The sequence below is a fragment of the Topomyia yanbarensis genome, chromosome 2 (genome assembly GCF_030247195.1).
Source record: "Topomyia yanbarensis strain Yona2022 chromosome 2, ASM3024719v1, whole genome shotgun sequence".
In the NCBI taxonomy this organism is placed as follows: Eukaryota; Metazoa; Arthropoda; class Insecta; order Diptera; family Culicidae; genus Topomyia; species Topomyia yanbarensis.
In genome coordinates this window covers 74,541,959-74,566,589 of record NC_080671.1, presented here as the reverse complement: position 1 = coordinate 74,566,589, position 24,631 = coordinate 74,541,959, and the positions used below count along the sequence as shown (strand labels likewise).

The 24,631-nt window shown below is 39.8% G+C and overlaps 1 protein-coding gene across 1 annotated transcript in view; it reads left to right on the top strand.

The window, feature by feature from the left end:
• The window catches only part of LOC131679530 (zinc finger protein 335-like), a 118,763-nt gene extending 96,920 nt beyond the window's left edge, over positions 1 to 21,843 (top strand). Inside the window, exons 2-6 of the mRNA XM_058960270.1 lie at positions 10,628 to 12,667; positions 12,764 to 13,182; positions 20,623 to 21,004; positions 21,178 to 21,513; positions 21,804 to 21,843. Coding sequence (XP_058816253.1) covers positions 10,659 to 12,667; positions 12,764 to 13,182; positions 20,623 to 21,004; positions 21,178 to 21,513; positions 21,804 to 21,843 — 3,186 coding nt within the window. The 5' untranslated portion in view covers positions 10,628 to 10,658. The remainder of the gene's footprint in view (positions 1 to 10,627; positions 12,668 to 12,763; positions 13,183 to 20,622; positions 21,005 to 21,177; positions 21,514 to 21,803) is intronic.
• Positions 21,844 to 24,631: the final 2,788 nt, after the last annotated feature.

The following is a 24,631-nucleotide window of genomic DNA, read 5'->3' as shown; positions in this document are numbered from 1 at the left end:
TCTTTAAAATGCATGAAACGCCGAGATTTTATGTTATCTCGAAATTTTTTTTATGAAAATCGACTTTTTGGACTTTGCCGATTTCGCACCTTTTTTCAGTTCAATATTACCGTGGCTGTTTTTTTCTTTTTCAAATTTTTAGAACTCGAATAATGATTTAATTTTGTGTATATAGTTGTCATGTGATGTATAATAATAAAATGCAATATATGCATCTAAAAGCTTTTAATGAATATAAACAACGCACACTTTCTCGTGATTCATGATTGAGAAAGGCACAATTGCACCGCTAGGTGGATTAAAATAGGTTTTATGTTTTGGATTCTCCTCGTCAATAGCTAACATCTGATCAATCACATACGTTGAGTGTTATTTCTCTTTGCCTTTCTCATATTAAGAAAGGCTGCATAGCCATCACTGTAAAAATCGAATTCCTAACCGAGGCCTGGAGGGCCGAGTGTCATATACCATTCGATTCAGTTCGAATTCCCATATAAAGTGGTATAACCATGATGTCCAAAGATGTAAAACAACCTAAAATATGGGCAAAGTTACTTTAATTTATGGGTCTAGATCACTAATGATTAATCGAAGTAGCTTCAATCACATTGGCCACCTATGACGGCTCATGACTCCCCCGGGAAACTCGCCAAGTTCCTAAGCTAATGTCGTACCTATTTCCCAGCGATTTCTTGACCGATTTTTACAAACTTGATTTCAAATGAAAGATACAGTAATCCCAATGACTGCTATTGAATTTAATGCGGCTCTGGCTTTTAGGTCTGGAGTTACAGAGCGGTTAGTAAAATCACACTGGAATTTCCCATATAAACCGCTACGATCGTAATCCCTCAGAGGCGAAAAACTATTGAAATGATCACCAAATTATTTCGATTCGCAGGTTTAGATCAATTATTGTCAATTAAACATTCTTTGAATATATTGTCCACTGTCGACGATTCCGGAAGTCCCGGAATCCGGGCATATTCCACAATTAAAGTCGGAAAACCTCTATAAGCCTGGCGAAAGCCAGTACGGTGCCATGGGGCCATGCATAAATGACGCAGCACTTTAGGTAGGTAGATGGGTATAGCAAATTTATGACGATGTGTGAAGAGGGGAATATTATCACATAATGCTACGAGGGGGAAGGAGGGGTCCAAATTCGCCGAAAAAAATCAACGTCATTTGTGTACGGCCCCAATGGATAGGGTTACGATGTGGGTCGAGCTAACTAGGGCTAAACACTTTCGATACGTACAAATCAGTTAGCCGAGATTTTAATCTTTTATGCGGAACGAGTACCTAAATAAATCAAATCTTTCCGACACGCACCGAAATGAGCAAGAGAGTGTGCCGGTGTAAACAAACCGAGCTTCAAGGCGTTCCACGAAGCTCAAAACAATCGGTTTTCCAAATTTAAGAACTGTTGGTTTGTTTTTTGTCCGAGTTTAAAAACTAGGGCCGCAAAAAGCAACGCGGTACTATATTCATCGCAACGGCATGCTCTCAACAAGCACTGACACTGAGTGCCGTAACCAGGGATGCCAAAGGTACTGGTAAACTACATTTTTTCGGTATATTTACATTTGCACAAGCCGTAGAGCCCGCTACAGCGACGCATCACTACAGCTCTTGCCAGAACGGTAGCCAAACCGAGTATATTTTCCCGTACAGCAGTAGAATACATTTTTGTTTTGCTGCCGTACTCCGACTGCTCGGTGAGCGTGTGGCGTAGTAAAGTTTGTTCTCTCGCTTTGTACACTTTTCGCTGCGTAGTCAAAGGGAGAGGCCCGCACACGAAAGTGATGATGTCGGTCATGGCGTAAACGAACCGCATTTATTGCCGTCGTTTGTGATTGAAAATATTGAATAGATTAAAAATATTAAAAAGTATAAAATAAGGAAAGAGAAGCTGTACCGCTCGCTTCTGGTGGCTGTACTGGGGGCAGTATTTCTTTGTCATGTTACTGCTTTGCTTACAGACTGCCGTACAGCGCTGGGCGTCCTGCAATAGTGAACGACAGTAGCGTCAAAAGAGAAATGAGAATGTAGGCAGAAAAATTACAGTCGCAGAAAAGGTAGGCTTTTTGCATCCTTGGCCGTAACTCTACAGTTGAGGTGTGCAAAGCAGTACACAGCGCATTGCATAATTTAAATATATCTGTCAGCTACTGCTATCGTCTCCGCTCCGACATTCGACCAGAGAATGAGCTCGCCCGAGCAATGCTGAAAGCTATGTATCCGAGGATGACTTCATCAGTAAAATCAATACAGCCAATCGTAGCCAAGGAAAGGAGACATCAAGAACCTAGACCTGTCGTCGTCTCCACCCCCAGTGGTAGCAGTGATCAAATGTAGAACTCATCGCAGCGCATTGTCTTAACATGCCTGGCTGCTACTGCTGTTCTTTACGGCCCGACGTTCGACGGAAGAATGAACTAGACCGAGGAATAATATTCCTTAACCGTTGTGTGTCCGACGCGGTACCCGGGTACCTTTTTAAGTTTAAGTTTAAGTTTAATTAAATTCCTATGTTTTATCCATAGCTGGAAATTGAAACTTTGTGACATCTTAGAACTTGACTAAGTCAAGCTTTTGGGTTAATAATATTGTTGATATAGTAAGGGTGGGAGTGAGGAGGGGCTCCTAAATTTTTTTACTACGTAGCATCCAACCGATTTCGATACTTTTGGCCGTTTTGGATTCAGGAACTCATCCACTTTTGGACTTGATAAAAATGAATCGGGTTACTTCATTCGGTTCCCGGGAATCCAGGTTTCCGGAAGCAGGCTCCAGTGCTGGGGTACTATTTGCGAACTTCAATGGAATACTAGCAATATGGGTATCAAAATTCTTGGAATTGCATCAGTAGGCTGTATCTCGTGGTTTTGGAACCATTTGGTGATTTGACCTCGGAACGGACATTCCGGAGCAGGTTCCCGTGGGGCCGTGAGTGGCCATTCCATTCCAATTCCATTTTTCAAATTGCCATAGGGTCCCATAACAATAAAGAACAGACTTCCGCGACAATTTGAAAAGTTTTGATACTCATATTGCTAGTACATTGTTAAAATTTACAAATCATATCCTAGTACTGGAACATTACTCCGGAATATCTGGATTTCCAAAAACCAGATCCATTATTCCGGTTCTATTGTACAGAATCAAAAGGTGGACGAGTTCCTGAATCCAAAATATCTAAAAGTGTCCAAATCGGTTAAAGGAAGCCATAGTTATGAGCATTTCAATTTGTGGGTACCCGGGTACCCTCGTTGGCCTGTTAAAGGTGTTTTTTTTTGTTGGACACATAACTGTTAAATAGTCGAGGATGACGTCATTCATAGAAGCGTAGTGCTCAAATCTGTCGTACGAGACGATATAGCCACGATGTTACTTGTTTGACAGAAGAGCTACTGACTCACGCGGCACATTAATTTATAACCCTACCTGCCCTCTGGGATTAAGTTGACGATTTTTAGAGTGATTGCATAACCTTTCTATATGAGAAAGACAAAAATGTGCAAAGTCCAAAAAGTCAATTTTCGCCAAAATCGAGGTTACATCAAATCTCGGCGTTTCATGCATTTTAAAAACATTTGGCATCAAAAATGCAAATTCGATTTTGAAATTTTCCTTTACTCCCCCCTTTGAGCATTTTTCAGTTCAGTTGATATGGGAATTTGCTGTGTGGCCGCACTCTTCAACCCGTAGCTCCGGAAAAGGAAGTTAAATCAATAAAAAAAATCAATGGGAAGGTACAACCTTTCATTTGAGACTAATTTTGTGCAAATCGGTCTAGCCAGCTCTGAGAATCAGAGGTAACATTTTTTTCCACATACACACACATATACACTAGAGTGACAGAAAAAAAATGACCCCCATCGGCCCACCCCTGAGTCGATTCCTAGGCCCACCAGGAGTGTCTGCTCCAAATTTGAGCCAAATCAAACAAGTTTAGCTACCGGACCAACGTGCTTGAAGTTTGTATGGGATTTTTCGACAATTTACATGGAGAAAACCCACTTGCTAAAATTTTCGCCGCTAGGTGGCACTGTATACATCAGATTATCAACAAAAGTGAAACTTAAGAAGATAATTTTATTATCTACAACTTTGTTGAAGACTGCAAAGCGATCCGACTCCAATAGGAAAAGTTATTAAATTTTTAACGAAGTGATGTCTAAGTCAGTTTTGCATGGGGCCTAGCAGTGCATGGTAGTGTATCAGTACTAGGTTCTAACAAACTAAACATTTTTATGGAATAATGGTTAGATTTAGCTGAATAGTATGTTCGGAAGAATTGTAGTACATAATACGAGTTATGTTTTGGTTAGAAAATTGTAGTTCCACATCTAACCGCATAGATGGCGCCAACACTAACTTTTCAACGAAGAGAGATAGAAATTAGGTGTCTTCTACAAAGTTGTAGAACAAGAATATTGCAGTAATTCTTCCGAACATCTTGATATTCTATCTCTCTCCGTTGAAAAGTTAGTGTTGGCGCCATCTATGCGGTCACAGATTGAACTAAAATTTTCTAACCAAAACATAACTCGTATTATGTACTGCAGTTCTTCCGAACATACTATTCAGCTAAATCTAACCATTAATCCACAAAAATATTTAGTTTGTTAGAACCTAGTACTGATACACTACCATGCACTGCTAGGCCCCATGCAAAACTGACTCAGACATCACTTCGTTAAAAGTTTAATAACTTTTCCTATTGGAGTCGGATCGCTTTGCAGTCTTTAACAAAGTTGTAGATAATAAAATTATCTTCTTAAGTTTCACTTTTGGTGATAATCTGATGTATACAGTGCGACCTAGCGGCGAAAATGTGAGCAAGAGGGTTTTCTCCATGTAAATTGTCGAAAAATCCCATACAAACTTCAAGCACGTTGGTCCGGTAGCTAGACTTGTCCGATTTGCTTCAAATTTGGAACGATTACTCCTGGTGGGACTAGGAATCGACTCAGGGGTGGGCCGATTGAGTTTTCAAAAATTCATTATTTTTCTGGGCAGTCTATATATTATATATATATATATATATATATATATATATATATATATATATATATATATATATATATATATATATATATATATATATATATATATATATATATATATATATATATATATATATATATATATATATATATATATATATATATATATATATATATATATATATATATATATATATATATATATATATATATATATATATATATATATATATATATATATATATATATATATATATATATATATATATATATATATATATATATATATATATATATATATATATATATATATATTATACACACACGCACGCATGCAGAAGAAAGTGGAAATCGTGGGTTTCGCGGGGAACGTGTCACTAGCGGTGATGGGTGAGACACTTGAAGAAGTGGAGGTGTCGGTGACGGAGATAATAGACGCGATCGAAAACTGGATGAACGGGGTCAAGTTACAGATAGCTCACCACAAGACGGACATGTTGTTGTTAAGCAACTGCAAAGCGATTCAGGGGATGCAGGTCGACGTCGGAGGGCACGTGATTGCATCGAAGCAGGCACTGAAGCAATTGGGAGTGATAATCGACGACAGGTTGAGCTTCTACAACCACGTCCACTACGCCTGCGAAAAGTCGGCGAAGGTAACGAAGCGAGAATCATGCCAAACGTCGGCGGCCCAAGAAGCAGCACGAGACGTCTGCTATCTACTGTTCCGTCATCGATACTCCGATATGGGATTCCTCCCTGGGGTGCCGCACTGAAAACCAAGCGGAACCGTGAAAAACTGAACAGGACATTCCGGCTGATGGCCGTACGAGTCGCGAGTGCTTACAGAACAATGTCGTCGGGGGCAGTATGCGTTATCGTCGGGATGATCCCCATCTGCAGCACTCTGACTGAGGACGTGTAATGCTACCAGATGAGAAATGCACGTAATGCAAGGAGACTGGTCCGAGCGGCCTCTTTGGCTAAATGGCAGCAAGAGTGGGACAACGCGGAGAAAGGTAGGTGAACCCACCGACTCGTCCCAAATGTGCCGACTTGGGTGCATAGGAAGCATGGAGAGGTGAACTTCCATTTGACGCAGTTTTTGTCCGGGCACGGATGCTTCCGAAAGTACCTGCATCGGTTTGAACATACCTCGTCACCCCTTTGTCCGGAATGTGTGGACGTGCAAGAGACACCGGAACATGTGGTATTTGAATGCCCTAGGTTTGCAGAAGTTTGAAGGGATATGCCTGGTGCGACAGTGGACAATATCATTTAAAAGATGTGCCACGACGAGCATACCTGGGACGCAGCCAACAAGGTGGTTACGAGTATACTCTCCAAGCTGCAGAGGAAGTGGCGAAGGTACCAACAAGAAGCCACAAATCGAGTTTCGAGAGAAATTCCGCCGCCGGGGAACTCTCCAACGGTGTAGACTAGGTCAACCGCCGGGCCGTGGTTGAGTAGTACGCGACATAGCACCGGGTTTGGGTCGTCGGGCGCCAGTGAACCGGACGTCCAGCTTCACCGGAATCGCCGGACCGACCTCGACACCCTTACTGGGTAACTCGTGAGTAGGCTAGATCCACCGCCGGGGATTAGACCGAGTAGACCGCGTCGAATAACTAGCAGAGGGTCGCTGGGGTGCCAGTGAACTAGAAGCTACTAGAGCCTCTCTCGCCGGGGAATTCTCCGTTGGAGTAGGCTAGATCCATCGTGGGGGACTAGACTGAGTAGACCCCGACTAGACACCACCAGTTGCGGGTCGTCGGAATCGGAATCGCCGAACTGATCTCAACACCTGGCTGGTTGGTTCGGTTTCGGGAGAACTTCTCTCGCCGGGGAATTCTCCGTCGGAGTAGGCTAGGTCCACCGTCGGAGACTAGACCGAGTAGTTCGCGAAAAAGTCTGAAACTCAACGAGTAAATGGCGGGGAGAAGGGGTTGCGGTGCAAACTGGCACAGGGGAGCCGAGTCGTGTTGCTGAATGGTATAAGGAAGCCCAAGGGCTCAGTGAATTAGACAATCTGAACTTTGCCGCCCAGCTTGTCTTCGTAGAGGAGGTGCACTAAGTCTCGACTCACAACCAGCTTCCGGCTGCCATACATAAATTGCCAGTCTGTCTGGATGCTGGAGAACTGGTGGTGGGTCGGAGAGTGGGGCTGCAATCCTACTGAAGGAACTAACTACTAAGTAGTTGAATTAGAGTGGGTGCTATGCACATAAAAACCCCTCCCCGAAGTAATGCTGTAAGGTAGTGCCGGGAAGGAATCAGGTTCTGGGCAAAAGCAGTGGTTTTTAAGCGGATCGGGTGATGGCAGCCCAAACCCGTTCCCTGAGACGTTTGGGTTTTTATAACTTTTTTCCAAAAGGGAAAGGGTTTCAACATAAAAAAGAAAACAATTTTTTCGTGATCTTTTTTTTTTAAATTTGGGTAAAATGAATTGATCAAAACTTTTGTACATCATAATGTATCATTTCAATAACATTCTGTAATTTTTCCATGCAACAAATTTGACAAGCGACTCTGTGACGAAGCTTTTTTGAGCGTCTCTGAAAAAACACGATTTGCGGTGTTAACTGCCATTCAAAAACTACTTAACCGATTTATTTCAAACTTTGCATACAAATTCTAGGTAGAAAATACTTAACCCCTAGCTTGAGTTGTCAAGATAATTTTTCGTGTAAGAGAGTTTTTTACTCATAAAATGGAGGAGTTTTTCGTGAAAATAGCAATTTTTATTTGAAATGAGCTTTGATTTTCGCTGTTACATATTTGGCGATTCTTGTGTTTTCGAGTGACTGGTATAACCGTCTTCCTTTATGATTATTTGATCCCATGGTATGTTGACCACTGACTTGGGGATATCGTGGAATATTGTTTGGCCTTTATTTTTGGCCGCTTGTCTGTGGTGTATCAGCAGCTGTTTGATGGTTGTTGGTTGTAGTATGTAGTATGTAGTATGTATAGAATTTTCTTTAGTAGTTTTGGCGCATGGCTTACCATAGTGTACCGTCCTGTTACAGCACTGGCACGAGGGCGTCTTCCCAGGGTATGCGCATTGGGTTCTGTGTAGGTAGTTAATACCTTCAGATGATCTGCACTTGAAAGTCAAATGAGACAGTATAGGTTGGCTCAGCCGCATTCGCATCACCCGAACACCGTTAAGAATGCCAGAGAAAAAGTTTTTCCGAATGTCTTTGGAGACGGATCCCACTTCTCCATACGTGTATGCCTGTATGTCACCCGTACAATATAGCGGAACGGCACGGGAAGGTATTTTTTGTTAGTATGTTGTTCGCAAGCGATCCGCTTTTTGAATTCTGATCTATACGAGATGAAATTGGAAGTGAGAGCATAAATAAATATCACTTCATCATACCAAAATGTCTGGTGAATATTGTACAGTATATTCAGCTCGATTGTACACTACCCGTTAAAAGTTTGCAATCGATTCAAAAAGTATTGAAACACCCTTACTGAATATAGTAACACCTCGAAAAGTTTAGCATCACCTCCAGGGAGATTCTGCTTATCCGCACTTCAACAAAGTTGTTCTAAAGGTCCAGCAGGTGAACAGGTTAGATCGGAACTATGCCACTATGTCACGCTAGTGTTTATGCGAAGTTGTGCATTTTACCTCGTTTTACCTTGTTTCCGAACGGCCTACATAGTTCGTGTTTTCAGCAAAATTATTCAAAAGGATATGGCTGTGTTGATAGAAGTCATTTTTATTCGGCACACTGTTGCCATGTATGTGGTAGTTTATATGTGTTAGATATTATAAACTTTTTCAATCAAGTGATCCTGACTACCTAGAATATTCGATGCTTCCGATAAGTTTATAATAATACATATGTGGTGTAGACCGCGATTTGTTAAATCGGAACTCTGTCACCACGTGGCGCAAATGTACATAAATAATAATAACTTCGGCGATTCTGAAGAATTCTCACGTCAAGGGTCAATAATAAGGTCTTGGATCGTCAGAAAGCATTCCTGAAGACATCATTGCTGCACGCTTTACCGTTCTCGCGCGAATAGTTTATTGCAAGTTTAGGGGGGGGGATCACAGCGCAACTATGTAAACCTGTGGTCATTGTCAGAAATAGTGATTAGATCGATAGTTAATGCTACAAACAATATTAATAAATATTTTTCTGTTTCAAACTTGTGTCACAAATTGTGTTTACTAAATTTAAAAGGCTCAAATTTTAAATTAACCCAGCAGCAAACTTTTTCGTGAAGATTGGCTAATTTTCACTTCCTGATCCAAAATATTGCACTCGTTTTAAAAAGTGTACTTGATACGATCTTAGAGTTATGATTAAATTCACGAGAGACTTTGTGAGTGCAAATTTTTTATTTAATTAAGTTAATCAATCGTGTTACCACAACTTAAGTTCCGCTATTTTCTAATAGTCCTTATTATGCTTAAAATCATATATTTCCAAAATATTGGAAACAACTAAAAAACCTTAATATGTTATTAATCATTGTGGCAACCGTTCAATCGAATTGAAGAATGTTCTCACGCAAGCATATTACCCCTCCCTGTACACAGACACGCATTCTAGTAGCATTCGTCATGAGCTCTAATTAGGCATATTTACTTGCAAATGCCCAGGTAAACACATCCCCACTGTGTTCCATTCTAACTAAACTCGTACCCACGCGGGAAGCAAAACAGTCGGCAAGGTCCTGTCATTCGGCTATGAGAGATGGTTCCCTTCTTCCACTCAAAGCATAAAACTTCTAGTGTCGGAGAAAATTAGACCGTATACCCAGTCTCGAAGCAAAGATAGAGAGATAGAGTGAGCAACCGAGTGGATGTTTTCGTTTTCGGGGCCCACTGATGTAGAAATGTGTGTACATAAATTTGTGTAATAACCATGTGATATATCAAATAGAATTTATTCCAACAATTAGACAACAACTTTGGCCATTCATCAAAATAAGGATTTCAGTTTTATGACCGTAACAAGCTCTAGATGGCAGTATAATCATCCTCCTAAGGGATCATATATATTCAAAAGCCCGGTATCGTCTGATATGTGTGTATGGCAGTGTGCGAAGCTTCTAGTACACAGATATGCTTCTATGATGCTGCTTCCTGGTGCTGGTACTCACATTTGGGGAACGACGTTGTTGTACAAGTCGCTTCTAGTCATGTGGTCCCCCCGTGCATGCCATTCGAGAGTGATCCCGGCAAACGGATTCAATTCGAAAAGTGTATCTAGAATTTCCTTCATGCTGTTCCGTCTTTCCTATACACACAGGTCTCCCATGTATACACATACTTTCTCTCGAGGCCATGCCTAGGCCACTTCATCCCGACTCGATGAAGAGTATGAACATCATCATCGTCATGTTTTCCTTCTGAAACTAATATATTATCATTTCGGTCCATGCTGGCAACAGCAACCTTGCATCCGGACCGAGGCTACAAAGTAAGGCAATAAATGTTTTTGCATGATATATTTATCAGAAAGTTCTTTATCACCTTGAAAACTACACACTCTATTCTCGCCGACCATAATTACCGGACTACATACTGACTCTCTACTCAGTCTGCAGCAAAGACCAAAAGTTTGATTTACTCATTCCAGACCTCCAGCGACAAGTCTCCACTGCAGCGTCATGTTCCACGAGGAGGTCGAGCTGGACGATACCCACCTCTGCAACAAATGCGGCCGCACAGTGGTCGGGTTGGAAAATTACATCAAACATAGGAAGGTAAGCTGTGTCCAACCAAAGCCGGCAACAGTGACGATTACCAGTGGACCCAGCCCTCGGATTGGTACCGAACAAGGCTATACATCATTCGATTTTGGTGAGGGAATTAAAGATCCGGAACACCACAAGAAGCTACCGAACTATAGCTTCAACTATGACTTGGAAACGCACCACAGCGATCCGGTACAGAGACCGGATAGCAAAACTGACTACAAGAATGATGTTAACTATGATTATGAATTGGGGGCGGATTTATTTTTCTCGTCCCTTGAATTACAGAGCAGTTCAAAGAAAACCAATATTCATTCGTCTGCTACCAAGCTGAATGCACCTATTCGAGCGAAGGTTAGAAAACCGACGACTTCAATGTCGAATACTGATCCCGATCATGAGCACGATCACGAAGACGACTGGATCGCGCCTCACCATGCATCGGAAAAACTTATGAAGGCTGTCAGCGAAATTAGCGGCAACAAAAAAGTAGAATCCATGTTCTCGTTCTTCGAACACGAGTCCCCAGAACCATCGGAAGATGAAAGTGAAGAAGATGATGACTTTGATGCCCCACCGAGGACTCACACAGGGGGCAAATGGAAACCGGAGAATCGCCCCATTTCATCACAATGGCGTCATTGGCCTGACCAGGAAGGGCAGCTGGATAAATCAACCGAGCATGAGGAAGAAGAAGAGTATAAGAGTTTCTCTCCGCCTCCGGGTCACACCAAAGGAAAGTGGGTACCCGGATCAAAAATAACCCGGCTAGAATATAAGATGCCTACTCTACCATCAAAAACCTACGACGAAAATTACTGGTGCAGCATTTGCAATCGGAAACTTGCCTCACGATTCGTTTACGAGAGACACCTTAAATCCAACCTTCATCAAAAGCGGGCCCAAGAAGAATCAGAACTGGAAAGAGCACTAAAACCAACACTTTACCCTAATGAGCTGTCCAAACGAATTACCAAACCTTCCGTAGATCTGAGCGATGACTTCTTCAGCAGCAATCTGAGCCCGGAAAAGACATCAACACCCACGTTCGCAACCCCTTCAGACAGCCGCAAATCTACCCCGCGAAAAAGCAAACGAAAACGAAAATGCTATTACACCAAATGTGAGATCTGCAAGACACGACTTCCAACGAATCTTCTTGGAAAACACTTGATCTCTCGCTATCACTACCGTCGGATGTTGAACCATCCGGAGCAATGTTTCGATATAATTTTGAAAAACATTCACCGAATAGTCCTACAGTCCCCGTTCCAATGTCAACCCTGTAAATTCTATGCGAACACCGAAGAGCAGTTTATGTTTCATTGGAACTCTGCCGGTCACGAACAGCAAGTCAGCGAAGGTGGCACGTTCTGGTGCAGTTTCTGCAAGTTCGAATGCACTGAAAACTACCACATGACCGATCATTTGCTTGGATCGGACCACAAGGAAGTTATTTCCGTTATCAATCGTTCCGTTCCGATCATTATTCGAAAAATCACGCCGATCCTGTGCGAATTTTGCGGCGATGAGTTCCGGTATAACGCAGAACTCAAGAAACACCACCAGTTGTGCAACGAAGGTACTCCCGAAGACGCCTTTAAAGCTAAGCGTGCCTTTCAAAACACTTTCACTTGCAACATCTGCAAAGCTTCCTTCCACAATAAGATGCTGCTCCTAAGCCATGGCCAGAAACTCCATCGATTGGCCAACTACTACTGCTCGATCTGCGAGATGTCATTCAGCACTTCCAAGGAATCGGTTCAGCACCGAAGAACCACCGCTCACAAAGTGATGTCGGCGAGAAAACGCAAAAAGCCTATCGTTTCCTTGAAAAAATGCCGACTTTGCAAGAAAGAACTCGTCGATATTTTGGAACTCAAGAATCACATGCGAGTCGACCATCCGGAAATTAAATACAGGTAAGTGACAAAGTTGAATGTGTCAGTTTTAAACTTTTTTGCCCCAAAATTTAATATACCTCACAAAACTTGTTCATCTTTGTTTCACCCCGGTAGCTGCCCACTATGTGGGGAAAATTTCGTACTGGCCCAGGAACTTGGCAGACACGTACGTGACAAAAATTGTACATTTTTCAATTCCGCCACATCATCACCGGCGTCGTCGTCGTCGTCAGCAGTGGCAACACTAGCTCCAGTAGGTTCCGCAGAAGTGAAAACTCTCCCATCAACATCCCGTGCGCATCTTTCGGACGAAAATTCAATTATCCTAAATGATTCAATTAAAGTAAATATGAATGATCATAAAATAGAAAAGGAGTCACATCTGTATTCTTCGACTTCGCCACCGTTGGTGGTGATGGTGCTAGGCGGGAAAACGGAACCAGTCCAGGATGAAACAACGGCGAACATTCCACCTCCACCGGGAGCAACAACAACAACAACAACAGCGACAGCAGCTACTGATGAGCCGGAAGGTATGTGTACAGTTTCAGATAAATTTTTCGCTTACCATCTCATCAGAACAGATGGTGTTTGCTGCCTACAGCAGGGGGAAGGGAAAGCAGCTAGCGAATTACACATGGAGGTAGCTGAATGACAGGCGGGGGTGAAAGTTTATGAAAATTTGTATCCTCTACACGAACATTCTGGGATACTTTTGGTTTCCTAATCTGGAGGCGTTGATTTTTGGTAGATGATTTTTTTCACTGCTGGAATTGGTTTCAACCAAATTTGACTGTCAGGCAGGATTAAGGCATTAAACGTATAAAACATGCCCTAGACACAGTTTTGAATTAAATTTCACAGAATGCAAAGTTCTTAACTATCGATTCATTTTTTAAATATAAAGGTATTCGATATGAACCATGCTACAACATGAGCCCTTAACGGAACTTAAAGTCCTGCTGCCGATATTATCTGATAATGTCAATCTCTAATTTAGCCAATTATGCATTTTTTTGTAATCATCGACTGTTTTTCGAATTTGGAAATTAATTTAATTATTTAATTAATTAATTTGGGGTTTTATTTAGACGATTCATCCATAAATCATCACAGGTTTTAAGCCATGTCCTGTTACATTATTACGAAAACTAGTACACTCAGGTTTTTGTACGCGGTTTTTATTTTTTTTGCACGATATTTTTACGCGGATTTTGAAATTTACGCGGTTTTCATTTACGCGGCCTGTACATGAGTGTATTTAATGTTAAATTAGTGTATCACTTTTTAATTGAGCAGTAAAATTTATTGTTACCTGAAGTTTTATTGAAAATATACTCGTTGAACAATGTAGAAAGAGTTAAAACCATATTGTTCTATGATCGTGTATATGGTATACATTATTGCTAAATTTTATGCGGAAAGCGCAGTTGTAAAACAAAAAAGTTGGTTGAACTGTGCTTGACCAAAAAGTGGATTATCACAGTAGGTTTTCAGAATTTTGACATTCTGCTTGGTTACTGAGCTATACCGAAAAATGTGCCGAAAAATTAAGAGTTTTTTGCTTCAAATCACTGTCTGGGGAATGGCTCAAGTTATATTGATGTATTAGATGCTTTTCTGTGTATAACTATCTGAGAAACACAATGGCATAATCATAATGGCAAAATAAAAACACACGAATGGCGAGAAAAATACAGCAAGCTTTAAACTGGAATTATCGCATATTTGGCAACACTTTGAACAAAAAATACTTTTTTTCCTAGATTTCCTGACACATTTCCTTCAAAATTCATCTAACCGATTGTTTTTAGATTAAATTAAGCCGAAGATATGAATAAAAGTGCAAAATTTATGCGTTATTTGTATGGAAAATTTTCCATGCACGATTATGACACGCCATACAAATTTTGTGATCAATACACGTGTGACTGCGACTCGCAACATAGTCAACCGATCTTCGTAATATTTGAGAGATTAATGCAGAATAGATAGAAGCATCAATTGTGTTCTCTGAATTGTTTTTACCATTTATACGTTTCAAGACATTCAATCTCAAACTTTAAAAACCGTTTTCTCGAAATGTGCTAAATGGTGCTTGTCATAACGACAATGTATTTAAAAAAAATCAGCCACCTCAATATCGGAATCTTCGAAATGTCATTTACCTAATCACCAGTTTTTACTTCCACTGAGAATTAGTTGTCGGCATTTTGAATGTACGCAAAATAAATATATAGCTAATACTACCGGGAATATGTGATGGCATCATCACAGTTCCTCGATGGCGGAGTGGTTAACGCACCCAACTAGAGACTGGAAGATCCCAGGTTCGATTCCTGCTTGAGGACATATCTTTTCTCAGTGTTTCCAATAAAGGTCACCGTTTCTTCATTCTCACCGTTCCAGCCATTCTTTCTCTGTCTGTTTTCCAGTGGACACGTTCATAAATTTCTACTGTGGTTAAAGTTTGTCCTTCTAAAAAGAAAGTCTTATTAAGTAATTTGTCAGGATATGTGATTAGCTGAACTTTCGTGCTTATAAGTCATAGTGCTTTGTTTCTTTAGCCCAAGTAGGCGGGGGATCAAGTTACCACACATTTTTACAAAAACCTCGTATGGACATGATTTTCAAAACTGCTAATATTACTGACAGGACATAGTATTCGTATTTAAACATTATTCATAGCTCTTACAATACGAATAGATTGCAAGCTGGCGAACTTTGCAATTGAAATTTTTATTTCATTGAAAAGTTATGATAAAAAACAAAAATGGGATCAAGTGTACTCACTCTCCCCTAATGATGTCAGATTCAAACAACATTGCCCGTCGCACAGAGGCGTAACTAACTTCAAATCCTGGCCAAAATAGAAAAAATATTGTTTTTGTTTATTTGTCCATATTTTTAGATTAAGTTGTTCTTCGAAACATACTTTAACGTTTTGCTTAAAAAGAAAAGCGTTTTCGTTTGATAATTTTTGTATGCAATTATTTGAAATCAGTGATTTTTTCACACATTTTATTAGCTTGAAAGCCGTCATCCCTAAATTTTTCAGATTGCTCAAAAACTAATTACCCAAAGTCAATATATAAATCAAAATCATGCTTTTCATAGCAAACTCAAGCAACTACAATCAATTGAGGTCAATTTTAGCTTTTCTTTGTCATTTTTGGGTAGGTTTTATAAAAGTGCTCACTTTTACCAATTTTCCACATATTCGTTAGTAAAAAAGTACCTTGTCGGGTAATGTCGGATAAATCTGTTAAAGAGAGAAGATTATTTGGAGTATCCTCTCACTGTTCCACGAAGAAAACATTCCCAATTAATCGCATTCGGTGTTTTACAGCTGTTTGAAAATGTCGTGTTTTTTGCTCAAATTTAAGAGAATACAATTAAAAAAAATCAGTATTGGGGCTATTTAAAAGATCTTATATGAAAATAATAATTTGAGACGGCGTCGGTGGTTGAGTGGTAAGCGTGACCGCCACACATTCCAGTTGGTCTGGGTTCAATTCCAACCAAGGTCATTGAGATTTTTTGAGGTGAAAAAATCTGTGGTGTTGTCTTCCTTCGGAAGGGAGGTTAACCGTTTGGTCCCCGGTCCATGCGTTGATGGATCGATATTTATTCCAGATGTGAAGTCACCTCTCTGGCGTCGGTAAAGAAGAAGTTGTATCCAACTTCTATACTTACTAACAAATCTCGACAAACATATGATTACGGCCTAAAAGCCAACTGTCAAAATCCACTTTGAATGGAAATTTCGAACAAACCGTTACTAGTCGAACACAGTTCACAACAGTTTGTGAAAGAGAAAACTTTTCTCTTTCGTTTACTACCAACATCTATGATTGGCGCGTAACGGTTTGTCTGGAATTTCTATTCAAAGTGAATTTTGACAGTTGGCTTTTAGGCCGTAATCATATGTTCGTCGAGAAATATCCTCCTCCCGTGAAATTTGTGGAGCGCGCAGTAGTGCGGCCTCTAGCAAAAGCAAGTATCGGACTAACCATTCCTTCACTTTCCTCCCGCGATCTACGTTAGGGTTTGGCCGGCGCCGGTATTGATCGATAAACAATTTTACCAGGAGTTGCACATTGAAAGATGTTTCGCTACTCCCAAGCATATTTATCTACTTATTCCCTGTGCAACTTCAGCTAGTCCAGATCGATAACGGAGTAGCGGCCAGGGGCGGTCGCACAAGCTCAAGCTCAAGCTTATATGCCAAGAACGATTTGATTGAGACCCCCATATTATTTTTGTTAGATTGCGTCCATTAACTAACTTGAGCTATTATGACCACGATAGCCATATAAAAGCATGTGAAATATAACTTCCACCAACCTTGCTATATGAAACGTAACGTACATAAGTTGCCTTGGAAACGTAAGCGAAGCATCAAACAAATTACGCAAACTTCTCATTCCAGTTCCTTGTCTCCGGGTGGCAATGTTAACGTGAATAATCCAGATTGAATACGATAATCACTTGGATAGATTTCTATTACCGAATTTACAAAAACTTGAATATTTTTTCTACTATATTCTATAATATACGAACCAGAAAAGCAAAATAAACATATGAACTTGAAACAAAATGTTTTAATTTATGAAAACAGTTGAAACAGACTAAATCTCAATGCGAGGTTCCCTCAAACTGATAGATTACTCCAAGAACACGTTTACATTTAAAAATAATAATGCTCGTGAAATTCGTTTATTTTCGGCTTTGCATCACACTGCGAGGAGGTTTAATATTTTCATATTTTGGTCATAAATTGTCTAAAACCATGAAAAACCATTTTTCATCATTTGTTATCGTATAAAAAAGCTTAAAAACATGTGAAATAATTTTGGCCATGGATTTGATATAGTTACGCCACTGTGCGTCGTACTTTACCTAAGTTTCTAATTTTTTTTATCAAAAACTGTTCCTGCAGGAGTAGTTTTGTATAGTTTATTACATATATTAAATTAAGCTATGCCAATTGGCAATTCGTATTCGACAGTTTACACGACGTCACCCGCGTTACTGGTTGATACTATCAAACTTGTGTCGAAGGGTGTCAATCAAGATTCTCCGACGCGTTCTTGTTGTCACATAATTAGCTAGTACGGTATGTGCGCCAGTAGAGATGCTTCGACATCTCTAATGGAGCTCTCGGAACGACTTCAAACTTCTATAAATCCGCAATTGGCTTGAACAGAACACACAATATTTTTACGATCAATTCCTTAAGATCGTGGAAAGTTATATATTTTCAAGAAGGAATCCGGATCATGCAACGGCCCAACCCGGGGATAATCTAACAGAAAGTGCTTGTTTGTATATGTAGGTACTACTGATTTGATAGTAGCGCTAGTATACCATTACCTTATAAGTGGTATCGTTGTTCATGATCTTGATCGTAAAAATATTGTGTGTTCAGTTCAAGCCATTAGCAGATTATGCATTGCCTTTTTCAAATGTTACTCAATTTGACCCGCCATGATGCCATCTAAGTACCAGCAAATTTGTGAGTTCGATATATGGGAATTGTTAAATTGTCCCCTAGCTGCAACGGCCTTTACAGTCAATGGATCGCAACTATGCTAAGAATATACAAATCGTGCTGCATTTAAATTTAATTATTATTTTAATTCATGTTTCTATCAACAATATACATAGTTAAATCTTTATGTACGATTGTAATTCACTATTTATCAAAAATTACTGCTATTCAGAGCACTCGTAACACTTTTGAAAACTTTTCGAATGCTTGCAACTATCAAAATTACCAATCAGGACCGGATGTCTCTACTTCCTGTAGATTTTTACTCGCATGAACCAATATTTTCCGTCAAATTTTCTTTGACTTGGTTAATTGATGATTAACATGAAAAATAAATCGCATAGAGATTTTCGATGCGAAACACTTATTGTTGAATATTGACTCATGAGTGCTCGTTTAAAAAATAAGATGATTCGGGCTGTTCGCGAATCTGAAGAGAAGAAATTTTATGTATGAATAAAAAATATAATATTTGACCATCAGAAACAAGGACGAATTCGAAAAACCCGAACCCGACCCGAACCCGAAAGTTTAAAATTTCCAAAATCCGGACCCGACCTGAACCCGACAAATTCAAATTTGAAAACGCGAACCCGAGAAGTTTAAATTTACAGAACCCGAACCCGTTCTTGTAGCCATCAAAGATATATCCATGTATTATGTCGAAATGTTGAAATAAACAAGGTGCCGTTGCGAACGTAACATTCGTAGCCTAATACTTAGTCTACCCAAAATACTGCAAGTTTTCATAAGTTTCAAAATGTATGTTTGTTCATTAGACAAACAAGTGTAAAGTTGAAGCCACTAGAAAATATAAACTGTTTTCTAGTTCATTATTGAATATCATTCATCAACATTCGGTTATAATTGTTTTGGTTACAGGGCTTGAAATGTGTCTGAATCAATAATATTCCATCAATTAAGTAAGCATCAGCCCCTCTCCCCCCTTTGCAAACACGGAAAAATATAAAACAATCTCCCCGTATATATTTGATTTTGCAGTCTCTCATTAAAGCTATCTGAGAGGATAGTGTAGCATAGCATAGGTTTTTAGAGTCTTAGGTTGAAATCTGCAATATTTATTTTGCAAGTTATGCCTAACGTACATTAAGCTTAACGTATTTATACCCCCCCACCCTCCCCCTATGTCTAACAGATTTATGCTTAGCGTTGCGCACCCACGGTTGACTACGAAGTGAGCGACTACTCAACCGAATGAATATTTTAATCCATAATTCATATGTACAAGCCTTGCTACTCCTCCGCGAATGTCAGTTTTCGGTGACGTCATTCAAATCGCTTAAATAAATAAATAAATAAACGATTCTTCCGAATGTTGGCAATTAACGATATTTTAACTCTTACGGCGAAGAATAATAATGTTCATGGAATTATTCACGTAAATGATTTTATAATTACACTAGACAGGGTGGATAATTAGTGCATCTAGGTAATTTCCTCTTCCTAGCAACGGTTTTGAAAATCGCACAGCTTCCTTATGCTCTACCTTAAATACATCAGCCAAACAAACTGTCAAAATCCGGAGCCAAACGAGCATGACGTCATGCAATGCATAAAAACAGAACAAGTATTGCGATTTTATTTAAAAAAATGTATTTTGTTATTCACAGTAGGTTTCACTTTTCATGTTCGTATTAGTATTTTATTATTTAGAATAATATTATTTAGAAAGATAATTATTGTGCTCTACCTTGCTGCATAAAAAGCATTTTATTATGCTCTTCTTCATCAACTTTGTGCTTCTGAAGAAAAATGATATTTTTTTGGTTTTCATTATTTCTTGGTGCTCAATATCAATCGTATAACTTCTCTTTGGATTCATATATTGAGCCTCTTGAAAAATTATTATGATAAAAACAGATGATCGAATACAGTCGAGCACGTTCGAGCTTGCACATTTTTAGGTGATGCCAGTTTAAAATGCTTATTTTTCTAGTTGCCAGTTTTGCGGTTTTTACATCCGCGAGTCTATTACTATGAGTGTTTATACTCTATCTGGTGCTTATCATGCATTATTGGCAACACAAATATAAATTTCATCTAATTGTTTTTGCTAGTTCAAAGTCCGTGATCAAATTCCCGGCGTAAGGCATTTCTTTTTCTTTCACAAGCGATTCATCAAATTTGTTTCGAAAAGCGTATAACAAGTGAGTTATGAAAAGTGAAAAATGCCATGTAACAGAAAACATAAAATTTCCAGGCACGTATTCATATCATAATTTCAAATATGTTATAGAAGCATGAATATGGATTAGGCGGGTTTAAAAAATATCAAGGTTATCAAAGAAGCATAAACATTTTTTTTGCACAACACAGCTTACCACCCAGAGATAAAATAAATTTTCTAAAAGGTTATACAAACACGTAACACCTAAATATTATTTTCTGACCAATACAGCACTGGCACCCATGCAAACAATGGCCTTGATGGAACATTTTTCTAACCTTTCGCCATCCCCACCGGCACCAAGAAGATCGACCCCCGAAATTGAGAAGCACCGTTTCGCATCATACCACGACCACCCAGAGCCCAACCCACTGCCCCCGACATTGGCAGCAACTGTAATTCGACGAACGACGGCGACCAGCTCGACCTCAACGACATCCAATTTCGCCTGTGATGATAACATTGTCACCAGTTCGTCCTCGTCAGCAGAAATCTTTTTCGCCATGGCTAATAATGCGTCCGAAAATAATACTGTTTACGTTGATGAAATCGTCGGCACCATCACCGAGGACAGTTCGGTCGTATCCTGGCAGTGCAAAATATGCCCATTCAGGTATTTGCCACCTTCCTTAATCTTACATTCTCTTTTTCATTGCGTGTTATCTGTGCTTGATGCTGACCGTGCTAATTTGTTGAAAAAATTTCCATTTCACACCTCAAATACAATCTATTCTATTTTCTTTCAATTTTTCCTGAATCAAAAAACTCACCAACCAACTTGAGCAGAACTGCCTCGCAAGCAACATTCCTGTTCCACGAAATTTTGCACTCAACAGACCCAAAGCTGGCAGCAAAATCGTCGAAAATCACCTGCCCGTTTTGTAAGAAGCAATTTTCGAAAGCCTCGCTGCGTTGCCATCTGCGACAGCACACGGATGAAAGGATCTTCCCCTGTGAGCTCTGTCCGATGAGCTTCACCCGGAAAGCCAATCTCAAGAATCATTTGTCCAACGTTCATGGCGGTGCAAAGAAGAAGGGCAACGTATCGGGTGATGATGGTTCTGATATGGCCGCGGAAAAACCGGAAATTTGTCCTACTTGCGGAAAGGCGTTTGGAAGCAGGTGAGTAGGGATTTTCTAAATTAGTTGAAATAAGTTAATCGGAATTAGAAAGGAGTTTTCAAAGCTACATTACTAGCAAAAGAATGAATTCAAATCGAAAGATGAAAGATGAAAAATCTAAAATATAAGAGTTCTATACACTTCCGTTGTCTGAGTTTCAACATATATTTATGTTTTATAACAACCGAACCTCAACACATTCTGTTACCTAATCTATAATTATATTAACGGAGAATCGAAAAACAATCGAACTAAATTTGACATCTTTATGAGGTATGCAACCACAACAGAGACACTCATCAGACAGCCCAAGCTCAACAGCTGGTCTGACTTCCCTGCAAAATCCAGCGCTGATACTAAAACTGCCCGCATACACACAGGCTGCTGTAAATAATTAAACTTTTTTATATCCTTACACCATACTTTACGACTGTTTAGATAAGCCCCCATTCCGACTCAGCAGAGTGTGTGTGTGTGTGTGTATGTATGTGTTTCCCTGTCGTTGTCTGCCGACATTATCGAACGATGGATGCGAGCTGAATGTGGACAGAAATTGTCAATACGACAAGACTGATCCCTAAAAACCACGCGCCACTCTTCGCCGGTGCCGATCCAAAAGCTCCACCGGAGGTCCTGGATAAACATAATACAGGCAAATTACTATCGCCGTTGCTCTAGGACAAACAAAAACCTCAAATTCCCTGTCCAAACATCGTTGATCCTGCTCGAATCTATGTATTATGTGAGCCCACCTCTAGCTCTAACCGAGAATTTGTGCTACACACCCCAACCGTATGTAGTAGCAGCAGGATGTTTCCCCGCCGGATCCTTGTCTTGGTTTTCGGGGAAAAACAAAATGTCACCATCATCATCATTACCATCGGTGTCGTTTGGCTTAATCCGTGACTTGGCATCACACTTGCCATCGGCCTTCACTCCAGCAGTGGACTGCAAGTTACACGAATTCCGTGGAACCCACCCTCACACGAGAGACTCATTTGACCGTGTGTGGATTTCAATAAATTTATCGGCAGAGAAAGATTCATTGTAAGTGGTTTCTGCTCACCTCTTGGACAGTGCTTTTCCTCCTATACCCCCAATGAAGCTCGAGCATTAGAGCTGAGACCCGTCGTCGTCGTCCTCGGGCAGGTGATATGCTCGAAGAAGCAATAAGCAACGAGGAAAGAATAACACACAGCGAACCGATAAAATGCAAAGTTAATTACAGAAAATCTAACGTAATTTGTGAAAATAGCTACTTGACTTGATAGATTTATACAAAAGTGATGTTTGTTCTGGTGGTGCTGTGCAAATCCACTGGTCAGCAAGCACGGGTGGGAGGCTTATTTCCTCCTTTTAAATAGGAAACAGGTTGTTGGAGCCGAGCTTTTTACCGTTTACTCTTGACCGGGGCAGGACGGACGGAACGTTATGGTCTAGAATCAATAGATTTATTTATATGTTTATCTACAATCTACAAGCTGTGTGGTATCTCAATAGGAGAGTAGCAGTATTTAGAGCTGAGAGTTGAAGGAGAGTGGAAATCTTCGCCAGGTTAACTGATTAACGACTAATTGCTTCTACCGGGTTAGTTTGTCGTTTTCTGGAAATATGTACAGATTAGGCCATAGTTATTTAAAATTTATCATGTTCCTAAAAGCAAAAAAACGAAAAACATGAATTTGGACCACAGAGTAACAGACGTAATATCGTTCACTGGTAGCTCCAAATTTGCTAGTTGAAATAGTTGCGCCATGATCGCTTCGTGGTATAAAAATTAGATGGTAATTTGCCGTATGGACGCTAGAGTGGTACGTCATATGCCATTTTACAGCACCGCTCTTTTTGAATTACTTCCGTGGTCCCGAATGTCTTTTAGGGCGATTCATTGTCCCGTGATTTTACGAATCGCGTTTAGAGTTCTATTCGCACATTTGGATCGCTACTTCAATCAAATTGAGCAACCAATCGTATAGAATGTTTGTCCAAAATGTGATGAACAACTTTATAAATGAGAGCAACTTGCTATACGGAAAAATGTTCCGAAAATCGCGAATAAAGTGTCATGAATTCTGGAGAATCACGTTTTTACGTTACGTAAACAGGACCGTGAACTAACTTATGTATTTTAAAATTATGTTCAGTTTCCCTTCAGTAACGCCTTAATAACGATTTTATTAGTGTAGATATTTGTGTTTGTTTTATGAACTTCAGTCACGGTTTCCGCTATGTCATATTCTGTACGTAAACTAGCTCACAACTTTATTAAAATTATTCATAATTTAAAGGTCTACTCGTGATTTGATTCATAAATTTTGGAACATTCTTCAGAGTCCGGCTACATGACATGAATTGATTCGTGATATATTATATCTTGATCATGGTCTGGTTTTCATGGTAGATATTTTCTCGCGAACTATTTCTAAATTTCTATTTACTAAATCGGTATAATCTATATCCGTGATTTTTTAAGCCAATGCTACAAAGCTTTGCCATGTCGAATGACCGCCATGGTACGTGTCCACAGTTGAATACGACTTTCGGTTTTATTCAGATTTATTAACCTGAAAATTCTTTACACCTTTTCTTCATCAACAGAAGGAGCCGAGGAAATTCTTGTGTGCCGTTGGGATATTTCGTACTAGGCACTTTGTTCCAGAAATTTTCAAACGAAAGGTCAATACCGGAACGTTCTCTTCAGTCTTCTGAATTCGTTGTCTGCCTCGTCAACGTCAATTTGGAAGAAAGCTGCAACGGCAGCAATGTTTTGACAGATATCATATCTGCGGGTTCTATGAAAGCGAGCACATTTTTACTTTTCTCCATAAGGGTTTCAACTTGAAAAAAAATCTTTTTTGCGATTTTTCGAAATTGGCGTGAAGCGAATTAATCAAAACTTTTGTACATTATAGTGTATCATTTCAATAACATGCTGTGATTTTTCTGTTGAAAATATCGACAAACGTCTCGGTGACGAAGCTTTTTGTAGAACGTCTCTGGAAAAACATGATTTGCGGTGTTACCTGCCATCAGGCCCGTGCGCAGAAAATTCTTAAAGGGGGGGGGTTGGTTTTTTAATGTTTATTTTAAAAGACACGCACAGAAACCCTCAAACTTT